We start from the raw sequence: 21,123 nt of genomic DNA, 5'->3' as shown, positions 1-21,123 counted from the left end.
GAGCGGCAGCAGAGGAATCTGTAAAAAACGCACGTGCAGTAGCGTGTGGAACTGTGGAGGCAGGCGCGGTTTAAATAGTGGTGGAGGAAGTACTCACATTGTAGAAATACTCTGTTGCTGGTAAAAAATCCTGCAAAAGTACTCATTATGCAGAACGGCCTTCTTTTAGAATATATTATAGCCTATTAATGGATCGTGAATGCATTAACGTGTACATTTCCTAAATGTTGCAGCTGATCATGGTGGAGCTTAATTTAAATACTCGATACCCTGATGGGTAGCTGTAATGTCCCGAACTCATTCATACCAATACAACTGTGCTTTTTCTACTATGACATATCAACATGTCTCCAGAGAGTTTCTCATCATTTTCATGAGACACCAAGTCAAAAGCACGAGTTACCTTCTCATAATTAAGTCATGAGATAATTATAATTACAAATAAGAACAAAGTGCTGCCCCCCTGCTGGTCTTTTTGGTCATAGTCAACTAAAATGTCTTCAGTCGATTAGTCGTTTTTTATGCTTTTATTTTGCTGAATGAGTTATTTCCAAGAACCTCGTCATTTAAGATTTAAAGTGGTGCTTTTGTTCGATTCTTTGTGAAGAAACTCAGTTTTACATGTCTGTCAATCAAATCAACTAATCTAGTCGACAAAATTAGAGAGAGGAATGGACAGGATGTCATTCATACAGTATAATGCAATCCAATACAACAGCCCTGCAATACCTTTGTGAAGCTGTTAAACTCTGCTGACAATGTGAGCGCTGCTACATCAACTCATTTTTGAGAACATAATTTGGTTTTGCATGAAACTGCACATTGTTTTCTGTTATATTGCGGTATTGATAATATTAATAGTAACCTATTCACGTGGCACTTTTTCAAAAAGTAGAAACAAGTTAGTTTACAAAACTAATATAACAGATCCAAGCATAAGCTAAAACAATTAAATGTGACCCAGATCTGTGTTTCTTCTTTTCCTCTGAACCACACTATTCCTGTTAACCTTTGTCATTACTTCCCCCACCGCTTCTTTGGTTTTCTTCTGAGGGACCAATATGCTAAAATAAACAAACAATGCATGCTGCCCTGATATCAAGTCATTCCAATGTCTATGGACCCGCCTAAGAGGCGCTATCACCACTGTATTTAAATTCTAGAACTGCAACAATAAGAAGAGAAGGTCTCAGAGAGTGGGGAGGAACATAACTTGTCTTTGAAAAAAAAAAGTCACTAGATTATTAAACATGCAGTTGAATGAACACCTCTGCTGCTCAGACAGTGTGTTAGGAAAGGTTATAAGCTTCAGAAGGCAGATCTACCGTTTATTGTGTCCACACCCTCATGCAAAGTCAACATTGCCAAACATATTGTGTTGAAATCCTCCCCCCTCATCTGTGAGAGCAGAATTGCAACTTCATTACAATTGTAGTGAATGTAAGTGAGTGACACCCTGACATCTGGCTCTCTGGCCCTTTCTATCACTAATATCTGTTACTGTAATCACCAGGAGCACTAAATAAATATGTACACTGAAGAGGTAGTTCACAATAGCCCAAGTAGTGCAGTGTTTCTTCATTTTCATAAGAATATACATGTAAAAGATGATTTTCTGTCATGTGAATATTCGCTGCTCTACACTCCCACAGCATACAACAAGCCACTTTCATGCTCAAGCACAGTTCATTGAATTAACATTCTTCATCCTCCACTTAATAAAGAAACCACATGCTCTTGAACCCGTACCAGTAAATATAATCTGATCTGCCCCTGCAAGACCGCGGATACTCTGAGAAAAAGATGAACTCTTTGCTCTGAACTTGGGAAGTCTGGAACGGCTCCACTTCTTTTGTTTGACTACTGCAACCATCACCAATCTTCTGTGAAATGCTTCCAGCCGACAGCATGCGAGGATGCTTTTGGCACAGTCCCTAATTAGAATATTCATTATGTTTCTGCTAATGAGGAGCAGAAAGATGAAAGAGGCGGACACCGGCAGAGTTTGGACAAATGACAGAGATAAGACACTTTTGTCTGTCTGTGAGGAGTTTGAAATGTCCTGACATCCCATATCAGGACCAAACCACTGAGATGTCCGTGATTTAGCTCCAGTGGTGAAGGAAGCATTCAGATCTTTTATTTAAATAAAAGTACGAACACCACACTGTATAAATACTCCATTGCAAGTAAAAGGCATGCATTGAAAATGTTAGTTCAGTAAAAGTACATGAGAATAATCAGGAAAATGTATTTAAAATATTAAAAATAAATGCTATCATATAGATCATCAGACTATGATTACTCATGCTTTCATGTAAAAACAGTATCTTTCTGTTGTAGTTGGTTGAGGTGGAGCTCATTTTGTAATATTAACTAAGGATTGTTTTCATTAGGGATTAATCGCCGTATTATTTTCTCCATTAATCAATTGATTGTTTGGTTTCTAAAAAGGGTGAAAATAGTGAGAAATGCTGTCACAGTGACCCAAAGCCTTAAAGGACACCTTACCAATGTTTGTTTTGTCCAACAGATAGTCAAAATGTCCAAACCTCAACATTATTAAATAATTAAAAGGAAAAGCAGCAATTCTTCACATTTAAAAAGTTGGAACCATAAAATGTTTTTGCCTTAAAAATCATTTCAAAATAGTTGGCAATGGATTTTCTGTCAATCATCTCATTGTTTCAGCTGTACTTGTATATTCTGTTGGGCAGTTTAGTTTATAACAACGCATCATATTCTATAAGCTCTTCTTACATTTTGTGTGCTAAAATCCTAATTTGCACACAAATTAACTAAAGCAGTCAGATAAATGCAGAGCAGCAAAAAGTCCCTTTAGAAATTCTCCTCTGAATTGATTTAAGACTAAAGAAACCCACGTGGTTACATCCCTCCACTGTTTAGCTCTGAGACGCTCCTGTTGGTCTCTCTCTCTCTCACCGGGTGTCCGATTTCTCCCCAATATTTATCTGACCTCTTATCCTGCAACAAGCAGGACGTCCAACGCTGTTTGCCTAATGGTTGTCGCTGTCTTTTTACAGGGCTCACTACGACAATAAACAGTTCAAGGGGAATGGAGTCACACGCTGATGACTTGTTGTTTCATCCCAGAGGGTGAGGAGAAAAACAGACAATAGAGAGAGGCCTTAAAGAGAACAAAAAGTAAGGGGTGGTGGGGGATGTGAGAAGTTACAGGAAAAACTGATAATGAGAAACAGATTGTGTTTTGGGGAAGGTTCAGCTGGAGATTTTGGGGGTGTGTGCTGTGAGCGAAAACAGCATTTCTGTTCCTGCTTGTCTTCAGTAAAGTATCTCAGTAATTTTAGCACCGCGACAACAACAACAACAACAACTCCAGAGTTTTTAATCAAAGCCAGATGTGCAGAGTCCACTGTGTCACGGCACACATGCTCCTGTCAAAGTAACAGGCGCATACAAATAAGATCCCTCTTCTGAACATCAACATGCATGTCTTTCTGTTGATGTTTGTCTGTTGTCTTTTCAGGATCCTGTCTGTCTGTGTGTGTGTGTGTGAGTCCTGACCCATTAAAAGTGCAGTTTATTTGGTAATTTACTGAAGTCTATCTGAGACTTCTCTTCTGACACATATTCAAAACACACACGTGCACTCATACTGAGCAATGTGTGCATTCAAACATAGCAATACAAAATGTAAATTCCGTTCCTTGAAATAAACTGCTGCAGCATCATGTTTATTTGCTGCACTGTGTCGCCCTGGAGATTACATGGACAAAAGAACAAGAGTCTGCACTCATGCTTGCAGTTCTGTGAGTCTGCACACACATATGCACGGCAGTGATTAAAGCTCAATAATAATAATAATTAATAAGCAGAATAATTGTATTTGTATAGCACTTTTCAAGCTTGCAGCACAAAGTGCTTTCAGCATAAGAAAATCTCAAGAACAGCAAAATACAAACACACAGAAGGTGGAACAAGTAAAACTATTAAAATAAACTTAAAATAAGGTTTTTGCACAATAGAACTGTATTATTTAAACAATGAAGAGTGTCAGCAGATTAAATACTGGCTGGAAGACTGTTTTTGAAAGCTGAGGTGCCAGTACAGCAAACGCTTAATCAGCCTTTGACTTTAACCTGGACTCTGAAACAGCTAGCAGGCCTGAGAGGCCGTTTTGGACGGTTAGGACTTGAAAGTCCACTGACTAGTCATGTTTTTAAATGTTAGCTTGATAACATGTTGACCTGATGATGGCGGTAGATAAAAAAATGCTTCGAGCTGAATGCTGGTATGCGGTTAGTATGCTCACATTCTCAATCAATGACAATGCTAACATGTTGATGTCAATGTCAACCATGTTCACTACTTTAGTGTGTCAACATGCTCCCATTGGAGCTTAATGGGACTATATTCATTTAGTTGGCATTCCTACAGAATTGGACAAATTTGATTGAACAATTTCTTTTTCACTAAAGTAAAAGACAGATAAAAAAATACACAAATATCAACACAAAACTAGACGCACTGTCCGTTTGTGTCTGTACAAATTGAGTTGTTGCATCCACCCAGTGTGACAGATTGAGTAACTCTGAGATTTTTAGATGTGTGCTGTCAACTGGTTAAACTCCCAGTATTGATCTGTGTGTCACCCACTGTGCCGATGAACCTTTTGGCTTCCCTCACCTGTGTCCTATAGATAGTCTCCTACCTTTGTCCCACTTAACCTTTTGCTCAGTCTCAGTACTCTAGTGCTTTTCTTTTCACATGACAACTGTGGCGACTGTGGCTCGGTGGGAGAATCGTCCTTCAATCAGACGCCCCGGCTCCGCTAGTGTTGATGTGTCCTTGGGCGAGACACTTAACCCCATATTGATCCCGCAGGCATTCACGCCCATTCGGGCCTGAATTGGCCTGCAGTGTATGATTGGGTGTGAATGATGAATGCGAAAGGTTAGTTGGAGTGGCACCTTGCATGGTAGCCCCCTGCCATCAGTGTATGAATGGGTGAATGATGACATGTAGTGTTAAAGTGATTTGATTGGTCGGAAGACTAGAAAAGTGCTCGACAAGTACAAGCCCATTTAAATAGGATTATTGAAATGGTTTCCATGGAATCAGGAAATATATGACCAACTGGACTTTCCAAGTTGCACAAAATGGAAATACTCAAGTTAAGTTTAGTACAGCACTTGAGTACATTTACTTTTATATTCCACCACTGCTTAAAATAAACATGTTTTACATGGTCTAAAAAACTCTTCTCTACTCTGTTCATTCAGGCATAAAACCACACGGTCATCACTGCGCCAAACAAAGGCGTGTACTAAACAAAACCACACGATTCCTACTCTGTTCCTGTTTCATATGCTTTGTATCTGCCCGCTCATGAGAAAGAGTACAAAAAAATCCAACGCTTGCTCGACACACAGTCAAACAATCTGGCCTTTATTTAACCAGCAAAGACACATCTGCAGAAAAAAAAAAGGAAGAGTGAGAAAGAATGCTGAATGTTAAAAAAGGGTAGAGATGGGGGAGATAGAGAGTCTCTGCTGGGCCTCAACTCTGACAGACTTGGACGTGATGCTCAATGATTAATGTGGCAATAAAGTGTTGAGAAAAATGAACCCCTAACCCTAACCCTACTTCTTCAAAAACTCTTTTGGCCTTTTGGATCAGCTATCAAATGCGTTGTCACAAAGCTGAAAACAGAGCTGATTTTTTACTCAAATAAGGTTTTAAATCTAGGTCTTTTACTTGTAAGAGTATTTTCACAGTCTGGTATTGCTACTCTTACTTAAGTTAGTGCAAACATCTATCAAGCACAATGTGGATGTACAGTACACAGTCACATGACAAGCACAGTATGTGGTCTTCTTAGCGAGCACAAACACAATAATTAGGTGAAAAACGTTTACAGGTTTACCCAAAGACACTGTGTTACAGGTTACAACTATTCACACAATCAGACTCAGACTGCTCTGGATCAAACCATGGGACACCCTGTCTATCCGTTTCGTTTGGCTCTCAACTTAACTGACATTTGCTGAGATGTTTCCTGCACCCTGGAAAGAAAAAGATCCCAAAACTCCAAATTCAAGCCATGTGCAAATTCCACCCATGTTTGTTCTTCCAATCACAGCAGAGGTGGAGTAGTAACGTCCTTCCCCTCCAAACTAGGTTGTCGGTGTGAAAAACAACCCTGCATTTTTCTTTTTCCACATGGGAGTATGTGTGCATGTCAGTTGGTTGGCGGTCCTCCATGTCTTTATGTGGACACAACCATTTGCTCTTTGATGTCAAGGTCCTTAACTGTACATGCACTGTGAAATGTGCACAAACACGTGCATGCACATACGGTAACAGACTTACTTATGCGTTTCCACATTTGAACAGAGATGTGCTGATGTATTGTCATGCACAGAATACATGTATCAATTTGTTTTGTTGGAGATATATAATATCAATATAAGTTAATACAACTACAGAACTTTTGAGCAGAGCCCCTTTGAGAAATACTTTTGAGGCTGACACAATCTGATAACAATGTATATGTGGATATTTGCTTTTTTGATATAAACCCATAAAGGAGAGAGTGTGAAGTTTCACAGCTGTAATAAAAATGTATCAGTGCTCTCTGGTGGACAAAATATGTAAGAAAGACTGTTTCTAAATTACTGCAACTTTTCGTTAGTTATGGACATATATATATATATATAGATGTCTGTGCTAAGCTAATATTTGGCTGATTTATCTGCCAGAGTCTAATTGTTCCTTTATGATATACCTCTGTAGTCTATATTAACACTGGTCTAATGTAAAGACGTGTGTGTTCGCCTCCACACATGTATGAAATTCCTTTGCTGCAGAGAGACATCTGAGGATTGTTTAAAACTTGTCCCACAAAAATGTCTGACCTTCCTTTACGGTGTTTTTATCTCCAACTGCCCCCGACTCTTCTTTCCACTCGGCTCGTAAATTTCCTAATTTTTAATTTTTGTAAGACAAAATAAACATGAAGACTTCAGTATACTTAAGTGTCTTGATGTTCATAGCAAGAGATAATAAAGTATTTACAGTTACATGTGGAACTGTATATATCTACTGTACATGTCATACATCCAGCTGTTTATTCTGGATATACTATTTTACAATTTCATGACTGGGGCTGAGAAATATATAGATAATCCAAGACTGCACTGACCTTTCCATATTCAAATCCCAAATCAAAACCCACCTTTTCAAAACTGCTTTTAATGTGTGACCATTACTGTGTATGTTATGTTTTTAGTGTATTGCTTTTATATATGAAGATTTTAATGTAAAGTGTCTTTGAGTACTCTGAAAAGCGCTCTATAAATAAAATGTATTATTATTATTATAATATATCGATATTGTGATATGACACTTGATTTTGGATATCGTAGTACAACAAAGTGTTGTCTTTTCCTGGTTTTAAAGGTTATGGTCAAATGATCTTGTCAACTTATCAGACTGTTCTATTATTGCCTTTACCCACTTAGTCATTATATCTATCTATAGATATATAGATATACAGACAGACAGACAGACAGACAGACAGACAGATAGATAGATAGATAGATAGATAGATAGACTTTATCACAGATGTCTGGCAAACAGTTGTTCTTGCCTTCCTTCTAGTGGCTTAACAGGAACATTACATAATTACCTGGTATCAACTTTAGTTGTATTGCTACTACACCACCTGCTGGTCTAAAGTATCATTTTGAACAAACCATGATTGTCCAAAAATTACTGTCAACTGAAAACTGAATATATAAAGGGAGTAATATGAGATGTTGTAGTACTAAAGTATGAACAGGCCATTATACATTTCTGTAAGATCCCAAGTTGATGAAGTAGAGACTCTTATTTTGTTAAAGTACAACACAAACTGCAATATCAGCAGTGACCAAGTACATTTAATCCAAGTACAAGTACAAGTACAATTTGGAGGTGCTTGTGCGCTATTCAAGTGTTTTTATTTTACTTCATTTTTCTACTCCACTACATTTCAGAGGTAAATACTTCCACTAAATGTATTTACAGCTTTAGTTACGATTACATAGCAAAACACTTTAATGCATATGTTGATTAACTTTAATAGTAAAATGCTGCGTATTGATGAATCAGTATTAATACCTAATGATAACACTCACAGGGGGCAGTTTTCTGCAGAAGCAAGTATAGGCTACCTTTGATGATTTAGTTTACTTTGCTTGATAACACTTCAGCACGATTAGTTATGAAGGATTTTGAAAGCAGGACTTTTACTTGTAAAACAGCTGTAAAATCCAGCCAATAAATGCCCACAGTTTAGTTCAGGTATTAATCCTGTACACGAATGGATCATTTTGTGTGAACTGCTGTATCGCAGCCTCTCCTCTCAGACGGATGATAACTGTCTGAAGTGTGAAAGTCCCTAACAAACTACCTGACACAGCCCAGGTGAGTATGAGCCATGATGAAGTACAACTTGGGCAAAAATGAAGTAATTGTAAAGAGGACAAAACATGCGTTAACAAGACTTACCTTAGTTCAGAGCGGTCGTGTCGAGACAAAATGGTGAGTCAGTGTTCACCTGAGCTGTAGTCTCAGGACAGGACAACCTGTCTGATGTTTGTGCTCCTTAAGTACAAGTACAATTTTAGGTACTACGTTATATTTCTACTACTACTACTACTATTGTACTTTCAACCTCATTTATTTGATCATATCAGTCACTTTGCAAATTGAGATTATTAATAAAAATGTACCAAAATATTTCTATTTGTGTGGGAATATGTCAGTAGTCTGTATCTTTTAATGTATTACTACACCTGTCAGCAAGTTATGAAACATTGATGGCGAGAAACTGGTTTCTGTGATTAAACAGATGACAGGATGGACAGTAAGAGAGGACTCATCCTTTCTCTTTCCGTATGACACCGTGAGTCACGACACAGACGATGATCTGCAGATGATTTCACATCTGATGAGCGAGTCCCTGCATGCGCTGTGGCTTTGTGTATTCATCAGCTTAGCTCATTGTGTAGTCTACATTAAACCTGGTCTGGCTGTGAAATCAAATATCCCTCTTGGACAAAAAATCTAAATCTGTGGTTTTAGGGATTTTTTTTCTTTTCATAATTTCAATATAAAATACCGTTCAATATTCAATATCGTGACTTTTAACAGTCCATTTTTGGGGGGGAAATACACACAAAAAACAATACTAGGTCTTATGGCATGTTTTGATTCAAAGTATTCCCATAATTGAACTATATCCATGCACTGTATTCATGTAACTCTTGTTTGTATCTACACCTCCCAGCCATAAATACCGTACTGAACATAAAACAAACATTCGCTTTTTAAAAGTCGCAATTGATGTGATTTTCTGAAGTGAGATGAGGCCGGGCCCTCTCTGCAGCCATGATGTGTTTGGGATTAGACTGACTGACCGTTAACGTGACTCTGATGCAGCTGAAAGTCTTTAGTACCACCACAAAAGACTTAATTATCCCAGAGGACCTCAATGTAAACACCTCAAACATGGTGGTAAAAGGGAGTATAGAAGGAGAAGGTATTTTAAGATTGTAAATGACAAATGTCTGTAGAACTATTGGTTGACAGAAAATAATCTGCAGCTATTTGATAATTGATTTGTTTAAGAAAAAACACAAAATATTTTGGCTTCTTATGTGAGACTTTGCTACATCCTTTCCTTTAAATTAAAGTAAATTGAATATTTTGAGGTCTTGGACTGAAACAACAGCATCTTTAAAGTCACAGGCAGCAACAACCCAAGAGAAGAGGAGGCACAACTCAGACACCTGTGACTATTAACATCAGTTATTGATTAAAAAAAAATCGTTAAAAAGAATCAATCAAATATGTAAAAATATTTGTAAATACTAATGACAATTGAAGAACATTTTATAAAAGATTAGAAGGGAAAAACAGGTGAGGAGAAGTTCAAACAGAGGATGAGACGCAGAGTGGACCAGTCCAAGTCTCAAATCAAAACTGGAAATGTCTTCATTAGTAAACTCTCCTTAACGTATTTACCACAGAGGTTGCTTTCTTTGTTGTTGCAATAATACACATTTTGTTCAGTAAGATAATCTTCACAAATGACCACTTTTGTGATTTATGGAGCATAAACGCGATTGCCAGAAGTTAAAGGCTAACGTTACCACATAGTTAAAGCCTTGAAAAGACAACAAAACAAAAAAAAAATCCCCACTCCCCCTTGTTTGAGAGTCGTCATGCAGTATTGTGAATGAGTCACATCCTCTGAAGTCTTGACCTTGTGAGAAAGTAGGCAGTCAGTCTCTGTAATTCACTCAACTTCCAGGAATCCAGTGTGGGATCCCCCCTCCCCCCTCCTCCCTCCTCCCAGTCCTCCTCCCCCTCCTCCCTGCTGCTTGTCTGCTATGTTGGCTGCTCGTCTCACATACCTCCAGGCTGCTCACACTGAACGCTGCTGATTGGACGAGGAGGGAGAGAGCTCGTACCTGCCAGGTGGAGGTTAGTGCTGCTTCATTATTGAATAGGCTGGTGGGAGTTAAATGGGAGTGTTGGGAACGCCTCCTTCTTCCCTGTCTACTCAAAAGCACTGGTGGCAGCAGCTGAGGAGTAAAAAAAGAGAAGGAGAGAGACAAGTAGCTGACATCTGAAACCCACCTCAGGGAGTAAAACAGCTGTGATAGTCACACAGGTAGGTGAGGAAACCAGTCAAGTTAAGCTATTTTTTATTTAACTGTATGTTTCTCTGAAGCTTGAAATCAAATATCCATGATTCTTTTCACTTTCATTAATATTAAAATGAGGTTGGGGGTTAATAGTTAATGGGGTTAATAGTTGCTGATACTGTGGTCCTTTTGTTGCCTTTGACACATGACTTTAAAAGTTTGCATGCGTCTGTTTTACGTGCTGCTTTGTTTGTAATCTAAACCTTGTGACAGAGGAGACTTTTGTCTGGACAGAGTCACTGTCCTCGTTCATTTTGTATTCGACCTGGTAGCGGATCATTTGTGATCCTGGGCGTGTCGATGATGTGAGTTTGAGAGGACTCTGGTACATGGAAAGTTTGCTAGAGCTGAAACGATCAGTTGTATAATAAATTAGTTGATCAACAGTCCGATAGAAACAGTTGGGAATCGATTTTTGTTTCAATTCATTTATGAAGCTAAATTGCTGTTTTCATCAGATAAAAAATTTGATTGGAGTAAATGAAGCAACAAGTAATTGGGCAACATCCCACAGTGTGCGTGTGATATTTGATTAATTATTGAAGCCATTTTTAAAGCAAGAATACCAAACATTGTTGGGTCATCTGCTTCTTTTGTCAGTTAAAAATAATTTCATAATTGTTTATGATTTTGATGGGTTATTAAGAATGTTCTTAAACAACTTAATTTGCAGCATTGTCTGGTTCCAGTTCTGACTTTGAAAGCAATATTGCAATCTCACTAATGCAACAAAATGTATGTATTTTGGGGTGCGTGTTTGCTGTCCCTATTTTCGTACATTCTGCCATCACTGGCACTCACTTTATATGCTGCCAATTTCTCAAAATGGCAAGCAACCCTTACCGAGGAGCTCTGATGGCGGTGGAATATTTAACATAAAGCAGACCGTGTTCTAGGAATTAACGAGCCACAACAACATCTCAATAGTCCACCTGCTGGGTGACGTATAGAGACCCTGGAGGCTCTGCCATCTCCGCCCCTCTCATTGACCTCATTGTTTAATTCGTCCGGAGCATGTATAACTCACGGCTGACAGTTATTTATTGTAAACTGATGGTGCTGCTGCGTGTGTCTGCTTGCCCTCAGCCTTGAGGCTGTGAAGTTGCAGAAGCACGTAGAGTCGTGCCTGTAAGTGTGTATGCAGAGGGTGTTTGTGTGATGCAGGCATATCAGTTGTCTTGTCTGCTGGTAGTCTCCCTCAAGGCTCAGTCAAAGCACAGTCGCACAGGGAACAGATGGTTGATGGCTGTGTGACGCGCTCTATTGACTTTCTGACTCAAACACTGGGGCTGGTCCATGCTGCAGTGATGGCGACAAACAGTCAAATGTGGAGTCTGGCAACAATATATTGATCTCTTGGTGATGTTTTGTAATGATGTAAAAGCCAGGCCTGTCTGAGCTGAGCTGTGTTTAACTACGCACATGTGTCAAGATAAGGGGCAAGTATTACATTTATCTAGCAGCATGAGAAGGGAAGTGTCATCAAAATTTAAATGTACAAGAAGGGTGTTCCTTTCACCTTTAACTCTCCAGTTTTAGAGCTGCAAAACTGCAGAGAAGGAACTACGATCAAGAGTTTAACAGCAGTACTGAATAATGTGATTATTTGACTTGTTTTCATCCGGCTCAATAAGCTCTTTTTTTGTGTGTGTCCTCTCAGAGTTACGACGTGTGTTTCTGGAAAGCTGACAAGACAAATTGATTGCTCAGACGTTTAGCAAAGATGGCCTCCACCGCTCCATTCAGCCGCAGACAGTGGGCGTCCCAGTCTCTGAGGGTCACCGCCAAGGAGATGTCCATCGTCTCTGCCCGGGGGAAAAACAACGCCATTGCAGAACGCTTCTCTAAGTAAGTCTAACCTTCGCTCACTCTTCCCCTCTGGCTTCCACCGCGGATATAATTAATAATTCACCAGCAGCCACTCAGCAGATAAGACTTTATTTTTTTATCCCTCACTTCAGAAATGAGGTCAAGGTTCTTCCGCACAACACTTTCTTGCCACTCAGCTGTTTTCAGTTTCCTCTTTTCTGTAAATTAATCACGCCATCGGCTTTAACCAGTTACTCCAGTTGTGTCATTTTTGGGTATCGCAGACTTTTAGATTACTGTAAGTGCACCAACATTCATGGCTTGCCTCTTTTACCTGTTGCACGTATCAAGTTCCTCATTTGTGGATTGAGAAGGTGGTTGCGTGGTAGGATGTTTACTCTCTGTACTTTCTCCGTCTGACCACTAGGGGATAGTACTGCTCTGTTTGAGGGCAAAAAAAAATAATGAACAGTTTACAATATTTTTTTGTTCCATCAACTGTGTGACATGGTTCAATTTAGTTTTTGTCACTAATCCACATTTTAAGAATGGATAAACCTGCGACATACTGACATATTCCTAAAATACACTTGTATTTAACATGTTTTGTTGAGTCGCACAATGAAAAAAAAATATATATTTGCTCCTGTCTTGTGAAATACTTTTCTTTTCCCCTCTTCAGATCTCTTGACTAAACAATTTGACAAGACTGTTTTAAGACAAGGTCTAGATTATCTGTCTTTACATCAGAAGCGGAGGCGAAACAAAACATGAAATCTACTTGTAACTTCCTCTGTCACCTCACAGGAAGTGACCAAGTGACTTCCTGTGAGGTGGGCCGAATATTTTCCATGCATGAAATCATCTAATGTTTTTTGAGAGGCCAGAGATATTTCATATTAGTTTCCTGGGTGTTTGGACCAGCAGTTTCTGATAATGGGATCTCCATAAATGTTCTCCCATTCACTCCCAACGTCCTCCTCCTCAGGTACCAGATGGCAGCAGAGGAGGGAAATGCAGAGAAGAAGAAAGCGGTAGGTAACTTATTCAACGTGAAATATGTCAGGATTCACTCCTTCACAGTAGTGGAAGAAGTGTTCAGATACTTCACTCAAGTAAAAGTTGCATTGAGTTTCATTATATGTTCAATCTTTTATTCAGTTAAAAGGAGTACTGGGTGAAGGTAAATTATGTGTTCAAATTTAGTTTTTAGGCGAATGAAGGCAGTTGTTGAAGGAGATGTTTTCATAGCAATACAAAGAGGGAATTAATGACCCGTTTAACTTCTTAAAACTAGCTCAAAGTGTTGTTTTTGTTTTGGAATTTCACTGGTGTGGGTACGACTACAGATGGTCTGGCATTGTGTATATTTGTTTTTTTTTTTTTTTTGTTTTTTTGGATGTAGCTTGTTAAAGCCCTAAATCCGGAGTCCATGCAGGTTTTGGAGGAAATTAGGCTTTTTTTTTTTTTTTTCTACCAAGAGGGCACGAGAGGAAAATGATGTCATTGTAAACAAATGTGAAATTTGTTCTGTTGAATTCAGGCTTTTCAAGAAGTAATGTCAGGAAGCCAAAATGAATAGTGCCATCTCTGTACACTGGCAAAAAAGTAGAACAGGCCTTTTAGATGTGGATATGACCCCTTACACTTCCTCTAACAGTGAGTGGGCAATTTTTGTTTTGTTTTATTTAGCCTGGATAATCTAATTTTAAGCCTCATTTACACAAAAGGTAGTGCAAAATGTTCATACAAGCACCTGCATAAAAACGCATAGCAAAACTGCACAAAGGGAACCGTAGTGTTTTAAAAGGTAAATCAGACTAACGGCAATTCCCATGCTGGACTTAATTTGAGCTACTTCATGAGCCGTTAGTTGAAAGACCTTGCACACTGATGGGTCCATGCACCCGCACTGTTGTTTTTCATTTTTCACCAGTTATTTTTTTCCTTCTCAGTGGGCATGCACAGACAAGGCTTGATTTAACGTCCTCACGCTCCTGTTGGTGTTTTTCAAGACAAGCTGCAACTTAATCCTTTTTATTAGTGCATGGAGATTTGTGATCTGTGTCCAACCTTACAACATCTAACCAGCCATAACACACTTGTGTGGGCACGCAGCGCCTGTCATTTAATAATAATGCAGCATATTTTATAGATTGATCAGGAGTTTTGTATGTAAAATCAAAGTAGCTGGTAACTATAGCTTTCAGATAATTGTAGTGGAGTAAAAAGTACAATATGTGTCCTTCTGAACTGTAGTGAAGTAAAAGTATACAGTAGCTGAAAATGGAAGTACAAGACTTGAGTAAATCTACTTTGTTACTTTCCAACACTGCTCCTTCTCTGCAATTTAAGGCTAGAAAACCTTTATTTTGAGACATTAATCTTAAACGTCTTGTTCAGCATCTCCACATACACAGCGGCAAAAGTTGGTGAGGCGTATTGGCATCTGCTGTCATGCAGCGGTGGTCGCAAGACGCCTTGGTCCCACCTGATCTGTGTGGGAAGGCTTGTTGGATGCCGTCTACAATCTCAGCTATGCATTTTGCTTTTTCCTCTCTGAAACATTGGTTGTTGCAGCTCTTTGTTTTTTTTTTTTATTGCCTTATTTCTGTTAAAGGACATTTGAAACTCCACTGATCCTCTGCGGTTTCCTTCAGTGCCACCATGAAGTTCACATTGGTGGTTTTGAGTCAAATCTCCCAACAACTACTGAATTTATTGTCATGAAGTTTGGTTCTGACATTCATCTTCCCCTCAAGATGAATCCTAAGGATTTGATCCCATGACTTTTCCTCTGGTGCCATCATCAGGTCAAAATCTCAATTTGGTGCCTCAGCTGTACTTTATCTTAAGTACTAGCAAATATTTACACGCCAACATGCAAATTTACTGTCTTCTTGTGTTGCTGGTTACCTCCCAGTCATTTTTAATGCAGAATGTTTGACTGCAATTTTGTCATGTTTATTTTTGAACTGGGTTCCTGAAATAAGTGTTCTGTAGCATTCCTCACCACAGAAAAAGTAAAGAGTAGAAATGGGAAAGGTAGTTGAAGGTGATGCTGTCGACTCCAATCCCTAAAATAAACATCAGATAGAGATGCAAAGAAGGCTTATCAGAACCTTGTTGTTTATCCAGGTTTCTGCTCTCTGCAGTTCTTTGTGGAAGATTTCATTTTTTTCGAGCATGCTCTCCTTTTACCTTCTCATTTCCTGGACTTATTTTCCCTCACTGACTGTCTCCGTTTCTGATTTTCTCTCCCTCCCCGCCCCTAACGCCCTCATTCAGTCCACTCCCTCTCTGTTTCCTTCCCTCCTTCCTTCCTTCCCTCTGTAGGAGGGGGGTGGGCTAGTTACTTCATGCTGCTCTGATCACTTCTCAAGGCGTTCACATCTGGGACAGCTTGTAGCCGGCCAGCAGACACACTCGACACACGCATACATTTCAAACGCACAACGCCAACTGGACAGCCGGGTCTTCAGCGTCTCTCTCAGGTTTTTAACTCGCTACTTTACTTTGGTGGGTTTTTCCAGCTTTTTGTTCTGTGTCCTGCAGTTTCAGGTTTAGAGACTTGCATGCTGAGCAGCTCTTTGTCTGTCTCCTTCCTTCTGTCTTTCATAGCTGAAAGTGTTTGCTTGCATGAATGCTAACGTGTAGTTTAACGTGTGTGTGTAACAGTGTTATAGTTGGTGTTTTTAGCTTCATTCAGCAGTCTTGAGGACCAGGTGGTGTCACTCCAACATTGATGGAATTCATTGAACGAACTAAAAGTGTTTGTGTTCTCTGCCAAAGCTTTAACAGAAATAGTGAGTCATCCTGTTGGTGTGTGCCATTTGTGTTGCTGGCAGTTTATCTTCTGCCTTCCCACTACTCTGTTTAAATACTCATGCAGCCAAATTCTTTGTTAAATGCTCCTATTCTGCATGAGAGGACATCTGACTAATCGATTAAGCAAACTCTTTTCCTAAATGTGAAAGATAACGGAGTCTATCTTGGGTTTTTGATTGTTTTCACTTTTCGGATATATTACAGACAATTAACTTTTATGCTTAAATTAATCTGAATATATTGCCACCAACATAAGTTAAAGGCCTTTTTTAGATCTACAACCTGTTGCATTGGAGCTGAAATTATTAGTTGATTAACTTTGACATTTTTAGAAAAAATGGCTCCAGCTTCTCAAATGTAAAAGTTGTATGCTTTTCCTTTTGCTTATGTGTGATAGTTTGTAAGTAAGCTCAAAGATTTTCATTTAAAGAGAAGTCGGTATGTATCACCGAAGAAGGTTACACAATGGTGATTGAGGCTATGGTCCACTGATGAAAGCGCTTGCATTTCCATTATTGTGAACTAGGTGTCTGTGGGGACATTTCCGGTGGGAAAAACGCAAGCGGCGTACAATTGGGGAAATTCGATTTTTAATACAAACTTACCCTGCAATTACCGCTTATCCCTATAGGTTCCTTCAAAGACAAACGAGATCTTCCAAATTGCAACTAAATATCTTTGGACTGATTACTTGCGTTTCCAGAATATTATGGGCGATGTTTTTCTGACATTTCAACGACAAACCCTGAGCAGATTAATTGATAATGAAAATAATTGTTAGTTCCAGTCGTACATACACCGTCCTGCTGCCTGACATACTTGCTCCTGCTTAAAATAGTCCTCAACAAACCCAATATTTTCTTCTGTTTGCTTAAAATTGCAGTGACCAACTGTTTTGAAAAATGAATAACATTATTTGAGAGACATTTAGGTCTGCAGTAGGAACCAATGTGTTTGGAGCTGATAGCCACAGACTGGGGATGTCAAAGTGTTGATCACTAAGTGTGAAGTGCTTTTATTTTTCATTTTTCTCAGCAGGTTGCAGAAACTCTTCCCTCCACACTGCGCAGTGGGAATCTGAGTGCTTTAAAGAAACGTTGGGAGCAGCAGCAGCCATCCAGCCACAGACCCCAACCTCAAGCCTGCATCCCAGCTGACCCTCGGAGCCACATCAGCCAACCAACAGGCCCCAAACCTACACCCACATCACAGATTGAGAACCAGCCAGACGCCTCTAAAACCATCACACTGTCACAAGACCAGGATACTGAGCCGAAGACGCTGCTTCACTCTGAGACCAGTGAGATGAGCACCAGCCAGCTGCGTTCTGCTGAACACGAGGATCTGACCGACATGGAGAAGCCCAGCAGAGATTCAGAGGAGCGGGAGGGAGCAACAGCAGCTGAAGTATACGACTCTGAGATGCCCAGTATCCCCCTCAACAGCCTCAAGTTGATGTTTGAGAAGGGAGAGAACCTGACCGACAAGGTGAGTCTTCTATTTTCACTAATGATGACCAGCAGATTGTCCTTTTTACCTTCATGTAAACATCGCGTTTGGTTTCTCCATTTCACGTTTTGGACTTCTGTTCAACGCCTATAAGTTAAGGGTCTGACATTTTCGTTAGTTTCATGTCAAACAGAAAACATCGTGATTGGTTTCAGTTTAAGTAAAAAAATATGCTTGTTCTCAAAGAGGTCAGATCCCTCCAGTATCTTCATGCTGCTAGTCACATGGTGCAGCTTCACTTCACCAACCCTTGTCTCAAAACACACACACGCACTCAGCTGACTTGCACATCCTGTCGGCAAGCATCGGTGACCGGAGCCTCATGCACCCCGGGGCAGCTAATTGTTATTTGTGGAGCATAAAAATCTTCTAACGTCCAGTCATGCATTCACTTGAGGCGTGTAAAATGTAAAGAGTTCATACTCGAGGTGTGACATGTTAACAACGACCGTGCTGTGTTTCCTCAACAGAGCGCCCATTTACAACAGGAAGAGAACATTACGAGCCATTATGAGGCATTAAGAAGCAGACTGTTTCTGTATTCACTGAGTTTTTAAAATAAACCACTTACTTTGTGTTTTGTGCTCTATACTGTACATGATTGATTAGAAAATATGGCACCACAGTAATTTAAGGTGATATGGTCAAGATTTTGATATCAATAATGGATCACATGACTTGATCACTTGTAGTGAAAAAAATCACTCAAATACGCAGTTCCCTTCAGATCCACAAAGCATTTTGTGTCTATTGGCTCATTGTTTTGCCTCACTTTTGCTGCTCTGATAGTGTTTTTGCGAAAAACTTTGCACTTTATGCAGCCTGCACAGCCTGACTGGATGCTGTGAGATGTGAGCAGCTTCATTAGAGAAGTTGAGTGAGGCGACGGCATCTCCTGTAACTCGGAGCCAACTCCCTCAGGCAAACAGCCACTCTTCTGAAGAATTTCTGCTCGTCCATTCCTGTAAATGTATTTATTTTTTTACCAGATAAGTCTGCCCTACAAACATGTTCCTGCTCACACGTTTGAGTTTGTTTTTTTCCAGTTAAGTCTGCCCTACAAAATGTCTCAAACACTATCACCACTCATGTGTTGATCTTTTTTCTTTTTTTAAAGGATCAGGAAGGTGTTACTCTGTTTTTTTGTTTTTTTTGTCAACAAATCCCACAAAAGGACTAATTTCCCTGACTTGGACTGGTTGACAAGTTTAAAAGTAAGAAAACAGTCAAAATTAGTTAAACGTCAGATATTATAAGAACAAATCTTCTTTTAAATGCTGCTGAAATCAATGTTTCCGCTGCGGTCACCCGGTTAGGAATGAGCCTCCCAAAGCCGACGCATTATGAGGTGTAATATTTGAAACGGCAGTGGACTGTGGTCTAATAGAGTCATGGTTTCGCAATACTTATCGCATTAGTACCTTAGCGTGCAAGTTTGATTCATTGTGCCAGCGGGTGTTTGTGCTCACTGTCTGTGGCTCTCAGCCCGAAAATAACTGGTTCCCACTGAAGAAGTAAATCTTTATAAACTTGTTTTTTTTTTTTGTTTTTTTTTAAAACAAAAGCTCGACAATTTCCTAAAACAATGTTTGCTTTCATTCACTTTCTTGTCAAGACTTGGATGAGAGAATCAGAACTACTCTCACAGCTGTACAGAAGTATGACGCTACGGCTAGTTAACTTATCTTAGCACAAAGACTGGAAACAGACCAGCCTGGTTCTGACGAAAGCTCACTAATAAACAAATTGTATCTAGTTTTGTTTAATCCTCACTAAAACCAAAGTGTAAAAATGACATGTTTTGGTGGTTTTACTGGGAGTTATACCAGTCAGCCAGGCTAGCTGTTTCCAGTCTTTATGCTAAGCTAACTAGCTGCTGGCGTCACAGCTTTAAGGGAGATATCCACCTTCTCATCTATTCTAAGTATATTTCCAAAACTGTCAAAATTATTCCTATAAAACACTCAATCTGGAGTAAATGGTGCATTTGTTAGGGACTACTTTCAGCTGTGGATTAATCCACATTAGGCGCTCCAGTGAGGACTTGTAGCAAGAGGACTGTATGTGGGATTGAGAAGAAGAAAATTACAGAATATCAACAGACTTTAAACCTAAGATGGTTTGTTGAGATTTTGTGGGATCCGTGACCAACAAAGAAGTGGCTCTTGCCAAAAAAATGTGCTTTCATTGCAAGACTGACCACCTACATGTGGGCTTTTAAAAAAGTGAGATTGAAGAGTACTTTGGGGAGTCTTTTTACTGCATGTTGCATAGTTGTCTTACCAAAAGAGGGATTGTTTAGGGAGATCATAAAGCAGTAATACAAGATCTAGTTCTTACAATAGTGTCCACTGTATAGCTGAGGCCGGGCCTTCGGCTTTTCTTTGTTGAGCTCCTCTTCTCAGGGCAGATGAGGTAATGGTGCCGGCTGGCAGGCTCATGACTGCAGACAGCTGATCTGCACTCTGAGCCTCTTCAGACGGTCTTTCCCCCCCCCCCCCACGGCCATCAAAGCTCTCCTCTTCCCCTCCCCACCTCATCAATCATCCTTGTTGTCCACTTCTCTGCTCCTCAGCCCTCCGTCCAGCTCCTCCATATTTTCTCTCTTAACCCTCCCTCCTCCTCCTAAACCTCGACCTCCAGTATCTTCTTTTTTTTAGACAACATGGCTGTAGGGGTAGCAATGTTGGTCTGTCCTCAACTTTGGTCCAGTCGAAAATTACTTAACTATTTGGTGGATTCATTGACATACCATTTTCCACAGAGATTCATGTTCCCCAGAAGATAAATCCTACTGAATTTGGTGATCCCCTGACTTTTCTTTTAGCGCCACAGCAAGGTAAATTTATCCTGTGAAATATCTTAACATCTACTGGATGTAAGGCACAACATTTTCCAAAGACATTGATGACATTCCCTTCAGCCTCAGCTTTAATTTGAGTGTAGTGCTAATTAGCAAATGTTAGCATGCTAACATGCTTAACTAAAATGGCTAACATGCTACACATCAAAATATTAGCATGTCAGCATTGTGAGAATGCTATTATGTTGACGAGTTGCGTTGCTGTAGATTATTTGACTCCCTCCACCCAGCCAGTATTTCCCTAACCCCCCCCCCCTCTTCAGGCTGGGGAAGCATGCAGTCGTGAGGCGCTCCGAAATTAATTGACCCTCACCCTGCTTGCCTAGCGAACCAGCCCCTCCCTCCCACACATGGCTCAGCCACCTATCCTCCCCC

At 39.8% G+C, this 21,123-nt stretch overlaps 1 protein-coding gene across 4 annotated transcripts in view; it reads left to right on the top strand.

Annotated features, from left to right (window-relative positions):
- The first annotated feature begins 10,450 nt into the window (after nt 1-10,450).
- The window catches only part of lima1a (LIM domain and actin binding 1a), a 20,331-nt gene continuing 9,658 nt past the window's right edge, over nt 10,451-21,123 (top strand). Inside the window, exons 1-4 of one of the 4 annotated variants that reach the window (XM_031845127.1) lie at nt 10,451-10,515; nt 12,400-12,587; nt 13,537-13,582; nt 17,412-17,864. In XM_031845127.1, the coding sequence (XP_031700987.1) occupies nt 12,463-12,587; nt 13,537-13,582; nt 17,412-17,864 (624 nt within the window). In that variant the 5' untranslated portion in view covers nt 10,451-10,515; nt 12,400-12,462. Of the gene's footprint in view, nt 10,516-10,585; nt 10,710-12,399; nt 12,588-13,536; nt 13,583-17,411; nt 17,865-21,123 lie in introns of those variants that run through there. The other 3 variants (XM_031845128.1, XM_031845125.1, XM_031845126.1) reach the window with 3 other exon arrangements.

Source organism: Anarrhichthys ocellatus, unplaced genomic scaffold (genome assembly GCF_004355925.1).
Source record: "Anarrhichthys ocellatus isolate YVR2014 unplaced genomic scaffold, GSC_Weel_1.0 scaffold5, whole genome shotgun sequence".
NCBI lineage: Eukaryota > Metazoa > Chordata > Actinopteri > Perciformes > Anarhichadidae > Anarrhichthys > Anarrhichthys ocellatus.
The sequence above is the reverse complement of the archived record's forward strand: the minus strand, read 5'-3'. Positions and strand labels throughout refer to the sequence as shown.